Source organism: Neoarius graeffei, chromosome 21, assembly GCF_027579695.1.
Source record: "Neoarius graeffei isolate fNeoGra1 chromosome 21, fNeoGra1.pri, whole genome shotgun sequence".
Taxonomy (NCBI): domain Eukaryota; kingdom Metazoa; phylum Chordata; class Actinopteri; order Siluriformes; family Ariidae; genus Neoarius; species Neoarius graeffei.
In genome coordinates, this window is record NC_083589.1 from 37,628,061 (window position 1) to 37,650,463 (window position 22,403).

At 39.6% G+C, this 22,403-nt stretch overlaps 1 protein-coding gene across 2 annotated transcripts in view; it reads left to right on the plus strand.

The window, feature by feature from the left end:
- Nucleotides 1–22,403, plus strand: part of LOC132869717 (chemokine-like protein TAFA-5) — a 271,152-nt gene that overhangs the window by 96,910 nt on the left and 151,839 nt on the right. The window contains exon 1 of one of the 2 annotated variants that reach the window (XM_060903064.1): nt 1,090–1,180. The exons of the other annotated variant lie outside the window; for it this stretch is intronic. Within the exon in view, the coding sequence (XP_060759047.1) occupies nt 1,090–1,180 (91 nt within the window). Of the gene's footprint in view, nt 1–1,089; nt 1,181–22,403 lie in introns of those variants that run through there. 2 annotated transcript variants of the gene reach the window in all.

Here is a 22,403-nt window from a genome sequence, read left to right on the forward strand (position 1 = left end):
AAGCGGCTACGGATAATGGATGGATGGATGGATGGATGGATGGATAGAGTTGAAGATGTTAATTCGGCACTAGAAGTGTTAATGCGCTCTGTAGATGTGAGTTCAGTCAGTGTGCATGTTCAAAACACTGTGAGAGTTTCATCTAACCGCGGTGTGCTTAGCTGAGAGAGAGAGAGAGAGAGAGAGAGATGTGTGTTCTTCCTCCTGCTCGCGTCCGCCGCCTCCACACTCACGGTGATGGGGAGGCGTGATGACGTCAGTAGGGGAGAAGAGAGAAAAAGTCGAGTCTGTCTGTGCGCGCGCACGCTCTCTCTCTCTCTCTCTCTCTCTCTCTCTCTATGTGAGAAGCCGCAAACCCGGACACGGACGAGCGCACGAACTGCACAGCGCGCACGCACGCGCTGATCTCTTCACTTCACTTCACTTCACTTCACTTCACTTCACTTCACTTCACTTTTAATTCGGCTCGAGCGAACCCTGTAAACGGAACCAATATATGACATAACGCATGTCTTTTGTGACAAACTCGAGATTAATGAGAGGGGAAAACAAACAAAGAAAGAAACACACATAATAATAATAATAATAATAATAATATAGCACCGAGCAGCGACGTGCGTAAAACAGTGCGTGGAGAGTTTGGAGAGAGAGAGAGAGAGAGAGGGAGAGAGAGGGAGAGAGAGGATGCAGCAAAGCGACATGATGGTGCATCACAGTGCTTAAGGCGCGCGCGCGCGCGTGTGCGTGCTCTCTCTCTCTCTCTCTCTCACACACTCACACACACACAGAGAGAGAAAGACTCACACTGCAGCTGGAGGGGAAATAGCCCACCGTGGGAAATTTGACGCCCTCCGGGTTTGAACAGCGCATCACCACATCAAGCAACTGAGGAGCAGCAGGATTCTCCTTCTTCACCCGAAGCGCGCGCGAAAGCGATCTCAGCTCGATTTCCAGCTTTATTATTATTATTATTATTATTATTATTATTATTATTATTATTGCGCTTCTATGGGAGAAGGATGGGCGCGCGCGTGGCTGTGTGAAGCCTCTCCGGGTGTGTGAGAGCTGAACTGCGCCGCCGCCGCCGCCATGCAGCTCGTGCGGGTCGCGTGGGCTTTGGCAGGAGCGGCGCTCTGCTGTTCCCTCGTGCTCCTTCTCCACGCGCGCTTCCTCAAGGAAGGTAAAACAGCCCGACTTTATTTTTTCTCTCCATATATCATATGCATGCAATAACACACCGCTGCGTTAGTCTTTCCTCAGGCTGCAATCATGAATGCATACATAGGAAGTGGTGGCTTCATGTCAGCCTTATATCCGTGTGTCATGTTTTCAGATCTTCCTGGCGCAAACAGTGATGCTTTTATGTCCACTGCTTTTATGCCATGATCAGAGCAAACGCAGATTTGCTGGAGCTCCATGATGGACTTTGACGCCCCATGGTGAAATAATTCCCCAAGAATTGCATGCATCAGTTCAGGACGAGATGAAGAGTTCGAGCTTGCAGATAAAGTGATTTATAGGTTGCTTTCTTCAATAGATGGCACTAGAGTCTAGTTTAAGGGTAACGCCGAGGTCAAACTGCCATTATTTCTTCTCATTAGGTCTTTTTTTTTGTTTGACGTGCAACTATCACAGATCAATCCAGAGGAGTTCATGGGCCGTTTCATTTGCCCTTGATACATAAAAAAAAAAAGGATTGAACTTTTCATCATGATGACCTGAGGTTTCGACTGAACTATTCATCAAGAGCAGAGACACAATAATCAATAGAACCAGTCTGCTTTTTTAATGATGTAATAATTTTAGTTTCTTTTCCTCTCTAGGCTCAGTTCGTGTTTAACTCAATGGTTAGTAATTTATTGCAATAATTTACCGTCATAATTTCCGACCGATAATGCAGAGCTATGACGCAGTATGAACATGCAGTACATTCTGAAAAGAGTCTTTTAGATAAATATACTGTAGTTAAGAACAGAAATCCTGTGTGTTGCCTACATGGATAGTTTCCTCCAGTTTGAAATGAGCCTGCATATTTTCCAATGCATTATATTCATTTTAAACATCCCAGGATATTCAGGAGATTGGTGATAATTAGGAACAAGGCTCATATACACTAACCAGTAAGATATCGGACTGCCTCAGCTTTTCCCAGCAACACGATACATGTGCAATGTCCTTTAATCCCTCCTGTTGGTTTTGGTGTGTATGCGTTAGACAGAACAAAAGACACTTGTTTATGGATGAGACATAATGTCAGTTCACTGCTGGACATCAAGTTTCCTTGTCTTCTACAGTAGGTTTCATTTCATTCCTGATATGAAAATACAGGTTAAGAAGTGGTGAAGGATAGACCATCGTATTCGTATTGTTTTATCGTTTTAGCAGCAGAAGGTAGGCATACAGGCCCAGCGCAGATATCCTGGAAAATCACGGCTGCATGCCTCACTGATTTGGAGCAAGTCCACTCTGGCAACAGCAACGTATTCTTACTGGCTGAGAATATTGTGTCACTTAATATAAAAAATGAAAGAAAGAAAAGAACATCTGGATTAGAAAAAATGTTTTGCCTGAGCTATTTCAGCTTTTTAGATGGGTATCATGTGTAGCAAAACAATGCTGGATTTTCTGTCTACATAAACGTTATAATCTAAGAATTTTTTTTTTAAATATAGAGTGATAAAGAAGGAAGTAAAAAAAAAATGTCCTCTTTTATGGCTCTGAACTGACTGGTAATCATTCACCGAAATATAGTTGTCTATTCAGGCCTCAGACTATCACTGGTTGTCATTGATTGTAGAGCAATTTAATTGATGAAACATGAATTTTTAAAAGTGTTCAGCTTTTGGAGTTTCAGTTCTACTTTTCAATTCTGGCAGAAGCTATAAAAATGCGTAAAAAGGCTTGATATTCAGATTTATTACCATGTCTCACATTCTGTAGGTATTTGAATGTCCCTTTCTTCTCATGCTACCATTGACCGTAGGCTGTGGGAGGATTTTTTCCCCCCTCCAAGTTTAAAAGTAATGTGTTCATGGAAATCTATACCGAGGTAAATGAGGCAAGAAGGTGAGAGCACACTCGCTTTGTCTGGCTGGCCAAGGTCATTGCCCATGATATGGAGTGTGCTGAGATACATTGCACACACTCAAAAAGCAAAGTGAAATATGGATTTACGAAGACAATGCACTCGATTCTGATACTTTGTGCGATTCTGAACCTGCTCCATTATTCTGTTAGAGCACATAGGAATTCAGAAAGTTCATTACTTTGTGAGTGACATTTTAAATGACTGATTGTTGCATGTAAATCAATAGTTTTGCAATATAGTGATTTTCTTTTTGTTGGCGGACTGAAGACTCTAAGCTTTCTTGACATGGATAACGAAAGTGTATAAGAAATCACTTTTCACTCAGAACTAACAATGTAGACATACAGTACCAGTCAAAGGTTTGGACACACCTTCTGTTTCAATGTTTTTTCTTTATTTTTATTAATTGAAATACACTTCAGGTCTTTAATGATGGATGTCGTTTTTCTTTCCTTAGTTGAGCGGTTCTTGACATAATATAGATTACTACAGTTGTGGAATAGGGATACTTACTTTATTTTTATTATGTACTTTTTACGGTTTGATCTCAAACGCATTAAGAAGGCAAGAAATTGCACTAATTAACTTTTGACAAGGTACCTGTTAATTGAAAAGCATTCCAGGTGACAACCTCATGAAGCTGGTTAAGATAATGCCAAAGCGTCATCAAGGTAAACGCTGGCTACTTTGAAGAATCTAAAATATCTCATCTCATTATCTCTAGCCGCTTTATCCTGTTCTACAGGGTCGCAGGCAAGCTGGAGCCTATCCCAGCTGACTACGGGCGAAAGGCGGGGTACACCCTGGACAAGTCGCCAGGTCATCACAGGGCTGACACATAGACACAGACAACCATTCACACTCACATTCACACCTACGGTCAATTTAGAGTCACCAGTTAACCTAACCTGCATGTCTTTGGACTGTGGAGGAAACCCACGCGGACACGGGGAGAACATGCAAACTCCGCACAGAAAGGCCCTCGTCGGCCACGGGGCTCAAACCCGGACCTTCTTGCTGTGAGGCGACAGCGCTAACCACTACACCACCGTGCTGCCCCGAATCTAAAATATGAAACTTTTTTTTAACACTTTTTTTGTTTACGACATAATTTCATATATGTTCCATATATTACCATAGTTCATAGCATCAATTGTCTTTAGTATTGTTCTACAATGTAGAAAACGGTCAAATTTAAGTCTAAATTTATCTTAAAATATGGTCTGATTGGGGCAGCACAGTGGTGCAGTGGTTTGCAATGGTTCCAAGTTCAAACCCCATGACCGACTGGAGCCTTTCTGTGCGGAGTTTGCATGTTGCAGGTTCAAAAGTATTCCAGGTGAGTACCTCATGAAGCTGGTTAAGATAATGCCAATAGTGTGCAAAGTGTCATCAAGGTAAACACTGGCTACTTTGAAGAATCTAAACTATGAAAAAAAAAAACCCAACACTTTTTTGTTTACCACATAATGCCATATATGTTCCAGATGTTATTTCATAGCATTGATGTCTTCGGTATTGTTCTGCAATGTACAAAATAATCAAAATAAAAATAGAAAAAACCTATGAATGAGTGGTTGTGCCCAAACGTTTGACTGGTACTGTATGAAAGTAAATGTAACCATCAAAGCATCTAATAACTACCAAAGCAGTAAGGTTTTTTTTGCCCCCTTCTTCATGTTAGACATATTTTGTTTGTATTTATTTGCAATGTTTATGGGTATGGATATTGATGAGAAGGATCTTAAAGTTCACTTAGCTGAGTGGTTGCGTAAAATCTTCATTACATAGACAAATTAATTTCCTTCATTTTTAATTTTTTTTTTCATTCAGGGAATAAAAATCTTAAATTCTGTTCGGTGTCAAGCCATTTTCCCAACACAAATCCATCTGCAGAGGCACACACAGCCTGCAGTAAATTCTGATTTCAAAGTCTTTTTTAAAGAATTCAAGAGCTTCATTTTCCCTCAATTTCAAGGCTGGCATTAACATTGGTGAGGCACTGATTTCGTAATTGTGGTTAAGATGCTGGTGAACTGTAGTGTAATTACTGAGCAAGGGCTATATCCTTGTGCGCACGGTGGGCTTATTCATCAACCTGACTCCTTGGGACCTGCTTACAACTGGCAGAATTGAACTATGTGCCAATTTTTTTTCCCTTGAGTGCTTTGTCAGTTTGAAGTGACATAAATATAACACTTGCCATTTGGTACGCTGCTATTGTCATTAAGAAAGTGCATGGAAATCACCTTGTCTTTTTTTTTTTGTCAAACTACAAAGAAGCTGAGGCAATAGACTTTCCAAGGACTGCTTGAGCTTTGTGTCCTGACATTGTGACAGTGCACCTTAGAAGTAAGACAAAGTGGTGAGATTCAGCAAATTAGCTCAGCAACCTGGGCGATTTTGGCATCAGCACCTAGGGGTTTGTTTTTGAGTGCAATTACATGAGAGAAAGGTATACCTGCAAGATGTTGATGCAAAAATATTGCGGCATTTTTTTTGGTCCAGGGAACTGTGGTGATGTTTGCGTAGATGCTGTAAAATATGAATTAGAAAACCGAGCTAATACAAAGGGTTTAGAAGGTATGGGTTTCGAGGACTTTAGAGGATTAGCACATTTGTCTGGAAGAGCTCTGGGTCATAGTGCCTTATCTGTCATGGGATTAGATTAAAATTTCATATCAGAATGCCCTTATCATTTTTATGAAAGCATCACAATATTACATTTGTGTAGTTTAAACAAAAATATACCTGTAGCTCAGTCATTGGGACAGTCTTTGCACCATGTTCAAACATCCATAAACTTATTGGACAGCTTTATGGAATAACCTTTGGTAAAAAGACGACAATAAATTGTATTTCCAACTCGAGGCCAGTGTTCCTGGGATAGTCTATAGATCTAGTGCATCACTGACCAAAAGCGGTTACAGATGATGAATTACTGAATAAAATAAAGTACACGAACTGCTACTAGAAGTTCAACAATGTGTATTGTTTGTGCTACAAAGCAATCACAAACTCAGTGTAAGTTAAAAAAAAAAGTCTCTTCTGTCAGCTAAAGTTCCTGACCTTCCTTGAAACGGTGTCTGATAAGTAACAGTTATTCCACGAAATCTAGTCGTATATGAGCTGATAGCTGATGATGCGCATATTTGACTATAAGCCATGTACGACGAGATTGAGTGGAATAACTATTTTATTCTATCCACATTCACTGGATTTTGAGAAACAGAGCATTTTTATTTTTATTTTTTTGCAAATTTGATAAATAAAAACTTTATACAAAACGTCTGACAAAATCATTTCCGCTTAGAATGTAAACAAACCGGCGAAATGACAGTAGCAATTTGTGAAAAATGCTATAATAATAATTCTTGAAAAAAAAAAAGATATGTTCTTCCCATGAAATACTTTTATTCCATATTTTGTTGCTTTTTTTTTTGTATTTTTGGGGGTTTTGTTTTTGAGTAGAGTTTTTATTTCGACCTGAGTTGGTTCAGCAACACCCTCCACCATTTTGTTTTTCTCTACTTATTTTTATTTATTTTATTAGCTTCGCCATTACAACACACACAAAAAATAAAAAGGTATAAAATTTTACACACTTATAAAAAACAAACACAGGCTGGGTGACCACAACAGCCAAAGCCAATTACTGTGGACCCATAATATTTAAAAAAAAAAAACTAACATATAATATTCAAATTACTGGCAGCATGATACAGGGCGTACAAGGCTGCGCGCCAGGTTACATTTAAGGCATATCGATTTAAAGGTGCGAGGATTGTCACAATCATAGTTATTTAAAGCACAAAAATAGTAATTGAGCATTACGCGTTTAAAAGAGCTAAGATTGTCCATATTCAAGTTCAGTTCCTCAGCAAGAGTGTTCCAAATTCTAGTAGCCCTAACTACAAATGATTTTTGATAAGTAGATGTTTTACATTTCTGGACATTATACTTTATTACATTACTATTTGAGGACCTTGTAGGTCTAGTAAACTGAAAAGCAGGCAGAACAAAGGAAGATACATTTGTAAGACCATGTGTCATCTTAAAAAAAAAAACATATCTAAATACTCATGCCAATAGGTTATGGGAATAAGATGTAACGCTTTTAACCTACAGTATCACTATATGTCTCTGTACATTTAAATGGTAACTTAAGGATATATTTAGTTGCACGCCTTTGAGTGCGTTCTATTCTAACGATGAGATCTATAAATTGTGGTGCCCAGATTTGGGTAGCATAACCAAAGAGAGGTCTAACTAATGTAAGGTATACAATCTTCCTAATATGAACTGACGGAATAAATATTGTATTTCTCTTAATATAGCCCAACAGTCTATTAGCATGAGAGGTCTGCTCTAAAACTTGCTGGTTCCACGTGATGTTGCTTGAAACAGTTACCCCCAGATCCCTCTCGGTGGTCACTGTTTCTAAGGGATTGTTCTTAACATAGTACGATGACTTGATGGGCTTGATCTTCCTGGTGATAGTTTGATGCTTGCACTTGCTCTCATTGAACATGAGGCCAGATTCGTTCGACCATGCACCTAGGCGATCCAGATCTAATTGGAGAGCATCGACATCCGCAAGACCTTTGATTTCCTGGTAAAGCTTCATGTCGTCGGCAAACATGGCTACATGGCTTGTTGTAACTGCATCTGGAAGATCATTTACGTAAATCAGGAACAGAGCTGGGCCTAGGATAGAACCCTGAGGCACTCCGGAAGAGACTTGAAGAGGATCTGACGTGACACCAAGCACAGTAACACGCTGACAACGGTCAGACAGGTAAGAATGAAACCACTGAAAAAAACTTCCACCAAAATCCGAACTGGCATAGCTTGAGCAGCAGACGGCGATGACAGACCTTATCGAACGCCTTCGACATATCCATTTATACAACATCAATCTGCTTCCCGTTATCCAGCATTGAGCCAATGTGGTCAAGCACTTGTAAAAGGTTAGAAGTGCAAGATTTACCCTTTATAAACCCATTTTGGCATGACTTGATGACCTCGTGCCGATGGTCCTTAAAGCTGTTAAGCACACATCTCTCCAACACTTTAGAAACCAACGACAGCAAGGATATTGGACGATAGTTTTCAACCTGCTCAGCCTCACCTCTCTTGAACACTGGAACCACGTTAGCCTCCTTCCATTCCTGTGGAATGGTTCCAGATCCCAGAGACGTATTAAACAGCTTACAGAGAGATGGCACAATCTCAGTGGCTGTTTCCCTAAGCAGCCTAGCTGGAATGCCATCTGGCCCTGTAGCTTTGGTGACATCGAGACTCTTTAATATTAACTGAACTTCGCTGGTTGTAAGACTTACTGTAACTCAGACATAATGGAAGGTCTCAAGGTACTGTATATGAGCTGATAGCCTAGCAGTAGAGTAGCCAATCAGAGCGCGCAATTGCTCATATCCAGTGAGTGTGGATAGAATACAATCTGTTGTAGGGTTCTACATAGAACATTTAAGAGTTCCCCCAAAGGGACAGACCAAAGAATCATTTTCTATCAGCGTTCTGTTAACCTTCACTGCAGTGCTTCATGTTACCACTTTTGGTAAATGCCATGGAACAGATAATTTGAATTTGACACAGGAAGAATAAAGGGATGCTTCTCTGTCTAGTCACCTTTTAAACATTCTGTTTTCGTTGTTGATTTTTCTTTAAATAAGCCACAATGTCAGTTTGATCATCACAACCCTCACAGAAAGGGTAAAGAAAATGAAAAATCTATCAAAGTCTGTGAAATCTGTCCCCTTTATGAGCTAATGTCTCTATCCCTGTCGCTAGTCTTTGGTTGAATGAGCTACCTTCAGCTCAATAATTTATATAAATGCATGTGATTGAATAAACTGCCACAGAAAAGCTTCTACTGTTTGCTGAACTACAGCAGGTTTTTTTTCTTTCTTTCCCCATTTACTGAACAGCTCAGCTATAATATGTTTTGAAGTAATCGGTTTGGTCTGATGAAATACCGCATCCAAACTGTGGTCCACCAGTTGACGATCCCTGCTTTAGGTTGATAGCCTACTAACTGAACAGTTAATACAAAGCAGCAGAAAACAAGGTCATTTGTATCATATATACTCACTGGCCACTTTAATAGGAACTTCTTGTTGATCCTAAGATTCTTGTTCTTGGCTGTAAGAGTGGAACCCAATGTGGTCTTCTGCTGTTGTATGCTGAGATGCTTTTCTGCTCACCACGGTTATAAAGAGTGATTATATGAGTTATTACATCCTTCCTGGCAGCTCGAACCAGTCTGGCCATTTTCCTCCGACCTCTCTTATCAACAAGGCGTTTGTTTCCACCCACAGAACTATCGCTCAGTCAGTGTTTTTTTGTTTTTCGCACCATTCTGTGTAAACTCTAGAGACTGTTGGGTGTGAAAACTCCAGGAGTTTGTGAAACACTCAAACCACTCCATTAGGCTCAAACCAACATCCATGCCACAGTGAAAGTCACACTTTGGGATCACATTTTTTCCCATTCTGATGTTTGAACATTGTAAACATTAACTGAAGCTCTTGATTTGTATCTGCGTGATTTGATGCATTGTGCTGCTGTTAAGGGATCGGCTGATTAGATAGGTGCGTAAAACAGCAGTTGGATGGGTGTACCTAATAAAGTGGCTGGTGAATGCACCTGACTTGTTGCTCAGTGGTCCCTGGCAGATTCATGATGAAATCAGTCTTCTTCAATCTTTTATTTCAATTACATATAAACAAATAATAGACTACACGAGTCTGCAAATAGTGCACTGCTAATCAAGGCAGACTCATGTTTACAAATACAAATAAATTATTTTTTACGAATTAATATAATACTTAAATATGTATGAAAAAGATAATAAGAACATACTTGACAAACTAACAACTGTTTGGTAACAAAAAGAAAAAGAAGAGACAATACTTGTTATTCGATATAAAGGTACAGTAATATATCATTCAATAGCATTAAAAAAAATAGAGAGAGAGGTATACTTATCAGGGGCGGCACGGTGGTGTAGTGGTTAGCGCTGTCGCCTCACAGCAAGAAGGTCCGGGTTCGAGCCCCGTGGCCAGCGAGGGCCTTTCTGTGCGGAGTTTGCATGTTCTCCCCGTGTCCGCGTGGGTTTCCTCCGGGTGCTCCGGTTTCCCCCACAGTCCAAAGACATGCAGGTTAGGTTAACTGGTGACTCTAAATTGACTGTAGGTGTGAATGTGAGTGTGAATGGTTGTCTGTGTCTATGTGTCAGCCCTGTGATGACCTGGCGACTTGTCCAGGGTGTACCCTGCCTTTCGCCCGTAGTCAGCTGGGATAGGCTCCAGCTTGCCTGCGACCCTGTAGAACAGGATAAAGCGGCTACAGATAATGAGATGAGATGAGTATACTTATCATAATGATAATAATAATTCATGCATGGTATTAAATAATATTTAAAGTTAAAACAAAGATTATATAAATTTATGTGTGTATATATAGTTTGGAGATGTCAACATATCCATATCTACTTAAATTGGAAAAAAGGTGGTGTGGTGTCTGACTTTTTTCTTGAACAACAATTTAGATGAAGATCTTATAGAAGTTGGAATCTGGTTCCATACCCTAACACCAACACGGGAAAATGAGTTCTTTTGTAGATTTGTGCGAGAATACTGAGTATATAAATTCTTGGAGTAAGATGACCTAGTGTTATAAGAAGGGATACTAGAAATAGAAGAAAATAATTTACAAATGTTTGAGGGTGCACTTTGATTAACAACGTCATACATTAATTTAGAAATACATTCATAGAAAAGAAGATTCACTGGTAAAATATTGGTTTTGGAAAACAATGGAAGGGCACTTTCTCTATTATCAACAAAATGGATTAATCTTAAAGCTCGTTTTTGTAGGATTAATACTTTATTTAAATGAGTTTTACAAGCCTGTCCCCAAGAACTAAGACCATATGTTAAATAAGGTTGAATCAGAGAGCGATATAATGTCATAAGGGTATGTAGTGGAATAAAATGTCTAAGCTTGGCCAAAAGGCCGACAACCTTGCTTATTTTGTTGCAAATAAAGTCAATATGAGGCTTCCAAGAAAGATTGTCATCGATTATTAAACCCAAATATTTGACATACTTTTTACGTTCAAGTGAAACAAATTTGTTTTGAGAGTTATTAAATATTTTGACATTAATTGGGTGTCTCTATTAGCAAAAACCACACTGTTTCTGCACACTGGCCACACCATGTCTCATTTAGTCCTCTGAATGAAATAGACATTATTGATCATAACTAGGACTGGCTTAGCTTTTGTTATGGTCACCAACTTGCATCTAAAGCAGTTTCAGCTGGATCATTGCTTCCTCCAGCTGACACGGAGCTAAACAACATCCTACCATGGTTTGCTTTCTTGGTGTGATTGTTATTCTTATATTCAATTGAAAGAGAATTAAAAGGAAATGGCATTTAATGAATATCTTATAACATTGAATGTCACATTCCCTTAGTCTCACACTCTTGAATAAATTGCATGCACGTAACAATTTCATCCTGAAGCAATGCAAAGGCAAAATAGGTTTTCTGTGAAGACTTGGGGGAAAAAAATGGAGAGTAGAGAAAAGCAATAAGAGTTTCTCTGAAATACATATTCATTCGCCTTCTAATTTCATTGCACATAATAATGGTCAGAGAAAACACCACGCTGTAGATGTTAGCCATGAATGGGAGCAGAGAACCTTGATCTAAGACTCATACAAACTATAATCAGCCTCTTTCTCACAAATAAGACCAAAATGAAATGAGATTCCAGCTCTGTTTCACTGAATGCATTAGAAAATAATGTCTTGTGTAATTTACCCAATTGAAAGCCAAGCTGGTTCTAGCATAACCAGAAAAGCATTCAGCACATCCCCATAGAAAGTTTATGTATCCGCCTCTAACATTAAGGGTGAACCTCAGGAGTGGTGCAACAAAATCTATTACTTTTAGAGTAATCATTACAAAAGCAGGGCGGCACGGTGGTGTAGTGGTTAGTGCTGTCGCCTCACAGCAAGAAGGTCCGGGTTCGAGCCCCGTGGCTGGCGAGGGCCTTTCTGTGCGGAGTTTGCATGTTGTCCGTATGGGTTTCCTCCGGGTGCTCTGGTTTCCCCTGCAGTCCAAAGACATGCAGGTTAGGTTAACTGGTGACTCTAAATTAACCGTGAGTGTGAATGGTTGTCTATGTGATGACCTGGCGACTTGTCCAGGGTGTACCCCGCCTTTCGCCTGTAGCCAGCTGGGATAGGCTCCAGCTTGCCTGCGACCCTGTAGAACAGGATAAAGCGGCTAGAGATAATGAGATGAGATGAGATTACAAAAGCAGTTACCAAAAGGGGAAATGTATCTGCTTGTAAAAACAAGACATGGAGTGGATTCTTTTAAATTATGAGTTTAGACAGATTTACTGCTAGTTTACAAGTTCACATTGCAATAAGCAGGGTATAAATCATTTGAGGTATTGATTCGAAGGTTGTGAGCTTCCATCCAAAGATTGCACAGGTACATGCTTGAATTGGATCTGCTGTGAAATACTCAGATCTGATTGGTTAGTACTGTAGGTGTGGATTCATTTTCATTCACACTCATATTCATAGCTATGGATAATTTAGATTATTCTATCTACATTCACTGGATATGAGCAATCGCGCACTCTGATTGCCTACTCTACTACTAGTATATCAGCTCATATACCATGAGTAGAGAAAAACAAAATGGTGGCGTGTGTTTGCTGAACCAACCAAGGATGAAATAAAAACTCTACTCCATAACAAAACCCTATAAAATACAAAAAAAAGCAACAAAATATGGAATGAAAGTATTTGATGGTAAGAATGTATCTTGTTTTATTTTTCAAGAATTATTATTATCGCGTTTTTCACAAGTTGCTCCTGTCATTTCACCAGTTTATTTACATTCTGGTGTACAGTACATCTTGTCGTACATGGCTTATAGCCAGCTCGGCGCTACACACCTTTGTCAGTTATCAGCTTATGTACGACTCGATTTCATGGAATAACTGTTAAGTAGCCAGTTAACTTAATCTGCATGTGTTTGGACTATGGGAGGAAACCGGAGCACCCGGAGAAAACCCATGCAGAACATGCAAACTCCACACAAAAAGGCCCGAGTGGACCAGCAGGTTTGAACCCAGAATCTGTTTGCTGTGAAGCGACAGCACTAACCGCTGCACCAACATGTAAGGTGCTGTACACATCATAACACCAAACCGTTACTTATTTTCCTACACAGCATACAGTACTTTGTTTTATTCTTACTTTAACAGATGAAACATGATACTAGTGACCAAAGGTTTCAAATTCAGTTCAAGCTTATGAAGAGATCTCTTAAGATGTGGTTGCTTATATCAGCAAATGCAATACAATACAATACAATACAATACAATACAATACAGTAATCTTTATTAGGGTCCCAAAATGGGGTCTTCATACCTAATTTATAAGTGCTGTAAAACCATAAATAATTATAATTACAAATAATATAAAAATACATGAAAATATTCCAAGGAAATCTAGAGAAAGAAGTTATCAAAACTTAATAAGAGTACTACTTACAAATGTTCTCATCAAACTTAACAGAGCTAGATGTACAGCCACTAATCAAAATAATGCAACTTTAAGTTCCGTTTAAAAATGGATATTGATAGAGACTTGGAAATTGCCTCAGGAATAAATTTCAGACAGAGACCCCTCTATAAAAAAAAAAGAGCGGTGTGCTTTACGACACTTAGGGATATTCAGATTGTTATTCTTCCTAGTGTTATGTTCATGTATACTGGAGTGTTTCTTGAACAAGCTAGTAAGATAATTTGGGGCAAGATTATTCATGCATTTATACATAAATACGGCGTCTCTCACGGTTAACAAATCAGACACAGGCAAAAGCTTCAGTTCCTTAATGCTTGTGTCACACATTGGTGTTTCAGCCTTGCGTACCATATGTACGGTGTATCAGGATACGTGGCAGGAATAAAGGAACGTCACAGCATCGCCAGTTTACGTAGCTAATAGTCTAGGATGCGCAATACGATCTCCTTGTACGCCAGGGTGCGGCGTATTTTTAAGTCCGCACTTAAAAATCCATAGCACAGACATAGCAGCTTTGATACGTCACACATACGTCACGTGTACACCGTAAAAACGAAACGCTACGCAGCAGTGACACAGCGGGAACGTTGCTCGAACACCTATTATGCTGTGTGAACGCTTTAGTTGACATGTCTGATGAAGGTGGCTCCGGTTGGGTGGGTGGATGGGGCTGATGTCTTCTCTCTTCCCTTGCCCTTCTTGGGTCCTGACTTCTTCACTGGCACGATGCTTTCTTGACTGTGACGAATGACAACGAATGCAGCATGGGGCCTCCTTTTATACCCACTTATGAAACCCGCAGATACGCCACAGCAACATCACATGTAAGAACGAAACACCACGCACATGCCATGCATACGCCTCAGTACGCCATAACTTTACGTTCCTTGAACCCCACACAAACCCCAGATACACCACGGTAACGCCACACATACGCCGTGTACATCACAGGACTTTAATTTTGGACAAAATGCGCCTCATTTCTTGGCGTTTGACCCACACGCCGCTTATGTGGCAAGATACGAGACAGTGTGACACAAGCATAAGAAAGGGTGTTATGTGATCATATTTACGCTGCCCAGATAGAATTTGGGTAGCAAAATTCTGGACTAACTGTAACTTATGAATATCTGAAATTTGAGACTTGATTATATGCAGGGCATTGCAATATTCTCACTATTCTCACAAGGTAATAAATTCTTAAAAATATTTTAAACTTTAACTCGACTACTACATTGATATGAAACATTCAACTATCCCATTTCCTAAAAGCTGTGATAATTAAAACGAAGCATAAAAACCCAAGCGTGCTGACGAACATTAACCTGATAGTGTGATATTGTCTCTTTATCCATTTATCTTGGAAATAGTGGTTCAACTTCACACCACTTGTCTGGCATCAGACCCAATTAATCCCTCTTCACTGCCACTCTCGTTTAGAGATTGACACTTTACTGCTGCCTTTACAATCACAGTTACATGCCCTTTTATGTTGGTGTTTATGGCGGTGTCAATGATGGAGCGACCAGTGAAGTGCTCAAGTTTATTCTTCCAAGCTGGAATATGCCTGAACTGAGGACGTCTTGATTTTAAAACATAATATGTTGCTGATTTGTGTGCACTATAATATAATGGTGGCAGTTCATTCATTCATTCATTCATTCATTCACTCACTTTCAGTCAGTGCTTTATTCTGGAATCTATTCCATGAACATGAGGTATATGAGGGAACACACCCAGGATGGGATGCCAGTCTGTTACAGGGCCCCATGCGCGCACACACACACACACACACACACACACACACACACACACACACACACACACACACACACACACACAGAGAGAGATTCTGGATCAATTAAAGCCAAAGAAAACCCAAAAAACCCCTAATTTATACTGACAGATAATGCTCATACAAAACATTGAATAATTATTCCACGAAATCGAGTCGTACATGAGCTATAAGCCATGTATGACAAGATTGAATGGAATAATTGTTTTATTCTATCCCCATTCACTGGATTTTGAGAAACAGAAATTTTTTTTTATTTTTTGCAAATTTGATAAATAAAAAACTTTATACAAAACGTCTGACAAAATCATTTCCGCTTAGAACATAATCAAACTGGCGAAATGACAGTAGCAATTTACGAAAAATGCTATAAGAAAAATAATTCTTGAAATTTTTAAAAAAAAAGATATGTTCTTACTATCAAATACTTTTCCATATTTTATTGCTTTTTTGGTATTTTTTGTGGTTTTGTTTTCGAGTAGAGTTTTTATTTCGTTCTCAGTTGGTTCAAGCAACACGCTCCACCATTGTGTTTTCTCTACTCACTGTATACGAGCTGATATCCTAGTAGTAGAGTAGCCAATCAGAGCATGCGATTGCTCATATCCAGTGAGTGTGGATAGAATAAGTTCGATGATTCATTTGTTCATATTTGTACCCATATACTGTGTACAGATTGTTTGTTTTTCTTTTAAAGTAAAACTTCCCCGAGCGCTGCCATCTTACTTTCTCTGAGGTTCAGATATCGTACTCTGAGTACAAATTACATGAGACGATCCGAGATTGTGATGTAGCGTACACGCCACATGACTTACTGAGGCTGAGATCTAGTAGATGCATCGCTTCTGAATTGTTATAAGCAACCTTGAAGATGCCGAAGTGTTAAGTGTTTGGATGTAAAAATAAGCCCAAATGTCACAAAGGGAAATTATTTTTTTGCCATCCCCAGTCCTATAAAGGATATTACTTTGAAGGAGCAAACAGGGAAATGGCTGCATTTCATCACTTCCGTTTCGCTGGAATCACTTTCACTGTTTGTTTTTTTTCCTCCCTGGGCGCATATTCTGGTATTCATATGCGGTTGAATTGATTTTTGTTCAGGAACATTTTCCATATTTGCACATTAAAACTAAAAAAGAAAAAAGAACACTTCAGAGTCGATGGCTCTGTGTTACTAAGACAAATGGTTTACTAGTGTACAAGCAACATCACAACTGAATATCCAGTTTCAGTGTCAATGGCTGCACCCAGATAAGCCTATTTTAGCAATATCACAACTTTTAAAATGAGTAAATTGTTATTATAATGTTTTATTTTTAATTAAAATGTGCGAGGGCACTTGCATCAGGAGGCGTCAGGGCGCTTGCCGTGATCAGCAAATGGAGTTTGTTTTTTGGATTTTGTTTGGCTTTACATACATTTTTACATCTTCCCCAGTTAGGCCTTAGGGCCTGTCAGTCGAGAGCATCTTTTCTTCCATTCTTCATGGTTCAGGAACACCTCCTCCTCCTCCTCCAGTTTGGCAGTTCTCCCAATCCCATATTTCGTGAACATTTCCTGGATGCTATCCCTCCTTGGTCTTCCTGGTGGACGCTTTCCTGTTGGTTTAAAGTCGAAGGCCATCTTTTGGATTCTGTCGTTGTTCATTCTTTCCACGTGTCCCAACCACTTGAGGGATGATCTTTCAATATCTTCGATAACTTTAAAAGTAGCCAATCTGCCTACCAAAATGTTTTTGAGAGGCAAGAGGAAACTGGAGGACCTGCAGGAAACCAAATCTGAACCACACAAATATCGTGGAACGTGGAGCTGTGAAGCAGCAACACTACCCCCTGCACCACTTGCCACCCATGGTCTGTGTTGAAATGGATTTTTCCACATGATCTCTGTTTAGTTCTAATTACTTCCTTCTAGTAATAGCTCTCTGCTCCATATCACACGCTGTAGCAGGATACATGACAGCAGAGGGATTTTTTTAGACATGGAGTACTTTGCAGTGCCACAGAGGACAGCACTAAACTTCGATCTCACAACAGTGCAGAACATGAGCTGCAGCTGCAATGCCAATTTTAATTACAAACGTGCTTCCTGGACGCTTCATGTGTTGTGTTTCACACATTTTTCAGATGCAATGGCCTCATAATATGTAGTGCATGTGTATTTATTTTCACGTAGGGTTTTTTTTTTTTAAAAAGACGATTATTTTATTTTCATATGATTGTTAATTTTTACATGTTCATTTTTCACTTGCATAACATGTGGTTTCATTTTTCAGATGTAATTCCCCTCTTGAATAATTCTTTTTCACAGGTGATCACATATTAATCACGTAATCACATGGAAAAACCTTTGATCATGTGTGAAACGTATGTGATTTTTACATAAGGGATGGACACACACACACACACACACACACACACACACACACACAGATCCCCAGACATTTAATTCCACCAAAATAATTGTAGCCCTGTTTTATTTTAAAAAAAAAAAGAAAAAGTAAACTGGAACAGTGAGCTATCCGTGCCACACACTATCGCCGAAATAGAGCAAAACATTTCATATTTTAATATGGATATTTATGGAACAAATGAAATATGCCAGGCTTGCAAATTTGTGTTGCTGAACAGACAATAAATTATAGTTTGTGTCGCGCCACAAGCAAAAGGAAAATATCACAGCCAATGAGGTGAAAGAAATAGGACTTGGATGCAGGAGTGAAAATTCTCTTATTTAAATCCGATGTGAGAGGGGAAAGAGCTGCATGGAGGTTCAGTCAGAGAAGAAGCAAACAATAGTAAGCAAACACAAGCCCCAGGCTGGGCAATGAGCTCATGCACTAAACACACACCTGTACCTGAGCCTGTGTACCTCTGTTTGTCTGCTTTACTTATTTATTTCAAGAAATATAGTAAATGCAGGCGGCACGGTGGTGTAGTGGTTAGCTCTGTCGCCTCACAGCAAGAAGGTCCTGGGTTCGAGCCCCGGGGCCGGCGAGGGCCTTTCTGTGCGGAGTTTGCATGTTCTCCCCGTGTCTGCGTGGGTTTCCTCCGGGTGCTCCGGTTTCCCCCACAGTCCAAAGACATGCAGGTTAGGTTAACTGGTGACTCTAAATTGACCGTAGGTGTGAATGTGAGTGTGAATGGTTGTCTGTGTCTATGTGTCAGCCCTGTGATGACCTGGCGACTTGTCCAGGGTGTACCCCGCCTTTCGCCCGTAGTCAGCTGGGATAGGCTCCAGCTTGCCTGCGACCCTGTAGAAGGATAAAGCGGCTAGAGATAATGAGATGAGATGAGATAGTAAATGCACACACAAGACAAAGTAGTTCATCAATACATGGGATATTCTGTCCCGAGCATGATGTGATTACAGTACTCAGGGCATGCATTGCTTTGAGCACCTGCTCACGTCTTCTGGTCTATAAGCTTGTGATCTCATCCAGATCCTACAGGTTCCTGGTGCTGCTCTTTTCCTTATTGGCAATCATCAACATTTTTTATCCCCCACTGGCTGAAAGGCCCAAAGAGGGATTATGTCATGGCGATGTCCGTCCGTCCGTCCCAGGAAGGGTGCTCACCTTCTGAAATCAACTCTTCTCACAATTTTTGGAGGAATTTCACAAAACTTGGCAGGATTCTTTGTTATATGTCGGTAATATGCATATTGTATTTTCTTTAAATTCGGTCACATTTTACCAGAGTTACAGCCCTTAATTAACAAAATTATAATGTACAATTTCATGAGTGTGCGTTTTCCTTCTGAAATCAACTCCTCTCACAATTTTTGGAGGAATTACACCAAACTTGCCAAAAGGCATTGTTCTATGTCATTAGTACACAAACTGCAATATTGTTCAATTCTGTCACATTTTACCAGAGTTACAGCCCTTGATTAACAACCTTGTACTTTTACAATTTCATAAAGGTGTGCTTGCCTTCTGACATCAACTCCTCTCACAATTTTTGGAGGAATTTCATGAAACTTGGCAGAATTCTTTGTTATATGTTGGTAATACATATATTGTAATTTCTTCAAATTCGGTCACATTTTACCAGAGTTACAGCCCTTGATTAACAAAATTATAATGTACAATTTCACGAGAGTGTGTTTTCCTTCTGAAATCAACTCTCACAATTTTTGGAGGAATTTCACCAAACTTGGCAGAAGGCATTGTTATATGTCATTAGTATGCATACTGTAATTTTGTTCAATTCAGTCACATTTTACCAGAGTTGTGGCACTTGATTAACAACCTTGTACTTTCCCAGTTTCCTGAAGGTGTACTTACCTTCTGACATCAACTCCTCTCACAATTTTTGGACGAATTTCTCAAAGCTTGGCAAAAGGCCTTGTTATATGATGGTAATACGCATACTGCGATTTAATTTCATTTGTGAAAAATTTTACCAGTTTTGACCCTTGATTAAATAACTTGTACTTTGACAATTTCATGAGGGTGTACATGCTTCTGAAATCAACTATCACAATTTATGAAAAATTTCACCAAACTCGGCAGAAGGCTTTGTTATATGACAGTTATACGCATACTGAAATTTCGTTTAATTTGGGCAAATTTTACCAGAGTTATGCCCTTGATTATTAACAAACTTGTACTTTGGCAATTTCATCAAGGTGTGCTTGCTTTCTGAAATCAACTTCCCTCACAATTTTTATTATCCCCCGCTGGCCGAAAGGCCTGAGGGGGGATTATGTTGTGGTGATGTCCGTCCATCTGTCTGTCCCAGGAAGGGTGCTCACCTTCTGAAATCAACTCCTCCCACAATTTTTGGAGGAATTTCACAAAACTTGACAGGATTCTTTGTTATATGTTGGTAATACACATATTGCAATTTCGTTCAATTCAGTTGCATTTTACCAGAGTTATGACATAGTTGCCAGCGGGGGATATTGTGCTCTCAGAGCACTCTTGTTTTAAAAATAGAAGCTAGGATAATTGTACAAAAATAACATGATTCCCAGTGCTGGACAGAGAACCCATGGTTTTTTTGGGGTTTTTTTTTCCATTTGCTCTTTCTTAGATATTCTCTTGCCATTGTTTCCTTTGACTTGCTTATTGTTAACTAAGGCATGGATGTCTTCTTTGAGTTCAATTAAAAAAAAAGGTCTTAAGGTTGGCCAGCCTCACAGCTCCAGCATTCACAGTTCAGTCCTGAGTTTGGGTTACTGCACAGCAAATTATCCTGAGTAAAATTTACTCAAATTTAAGAACATTTTACTCTACGCCAGATAACATTTGGTCCCTCTCTAAAAAGCATAAAAAGTTACTCTTTTGATAGAGCTGTTTTTCCAGAGTCAATTCTCCTCCACTCAATGCTAATATTTTACTCTTTGTGGTGGTATTTGACTCTATTCAGTGTCTTGAAATGAATTCTTGTACTATTTTACTCACTTCAGAGCCACAACCAACTCTGTCACACAATTACTCTGTAATTTTCCTCCCACTCCAACTCCAAATTTTACTCTCTAAACTCAAAATAGAGCAAAATGAACTATTTTTTAAGGGAAATAGTTTTAACTCTGGAAAAATTGCTCAGGCATTTTTCCTGTGTGCAGTTACACATATCCTCCTGGTGTGTGTATGTGGGTTTCATCTGGGTTCTCTGGTTTCCTCCCTTCTCCCAAAAACACTCCAGCAGGTGGATTGGCTCTGAAAAAGTGGCCCTCGGTGTCAAACAATGTGTGTGTGTGTGGTGACTAGGGCGTATTCCTGGCTCACACCAAGTGTTTCTGCACTGTAAAAAATGACTGTGAAATTTACAGTAAAACTATGTGAAATGCATACAGAACAGCACTGTAAACCCCGAAACATATATTTGTTGTTCAAATCACTGTTAAATTTTGTAAACCAGTAAAGTTTACACTGGGGTGCTGTATTTTTTACAGGGATTTTCTGGTCACCCCAGCTGCCAGGGTTTTCCTGTTAAAATGACAGATTTTTTTTTTTTTTTACAGTGTGGGATAGGCTGTGGATCCACAGTGACCCTGACTAGGATAAAGTAGTTACTGAAGATGATCAAATGAATGAATGAATGTCTTAAGACTGTGGAAGAATGAGTTCAAAGAAACATATGAAACTAGAAGGACATTCGGTAGAGTGTATACCTCTGCCAAACCACATATTTAGATTTGTATCAAAATTGAATTATTTATTCCTTGGCTCATGGCCCACCTTTACTCCAAATTTCATCAAAATCCGTTCACTAATTTTTTAATTATGTTGGAAACAGACAAACAAACAAACAGAGGTGAAAACATAACCTCCTCCAATAAAGTTGGCCGAAGTAACAATATGAAATGATTTGTGCACGTCTTCACTTTCCTGGGTTGGCCTCGTTTTGTTAGTCCTCCTTTGCTCAGTGTTTCCCAATTTAATCCTCAGGGAGCCTTGGTGCACATGTTCTGTCTCCTCACGCACCTGAGCCAGGTCTTCAGTATTCCTGATCGCTTGGTTTCGGTGTGCTGGAAGCTGGAACAGAACAAAAATGGAACTTGTGACTGTCTCTGACTGAGGACTGACTTTAGAAACACAACCTGAGACAGCGTGGCTAGCTTTTTTACATTGACCCATTGTTGATAAGCTGATGAAACACAATCAACTCTACTTCACCTGGGATTCAGTCTACACTGCTTCCACAGATGGCCTATTAAAGACAGACACAGACAGTCAGACAGACAAAATGAACGTGAAACAAACAGCTGCTGCTCATTCCCCATGTCCATCTTTTCTCTCCTGACACACACACAGTGAACTGGTGATTGACTATGAGACAGACAGAAAGCAGGCAGAAATCTATAGTGAGATGTCTGAGTGATTTCTAATAAGCTGTGATGGGCGAAGTGCACTTTCACTCCCATAGCATGA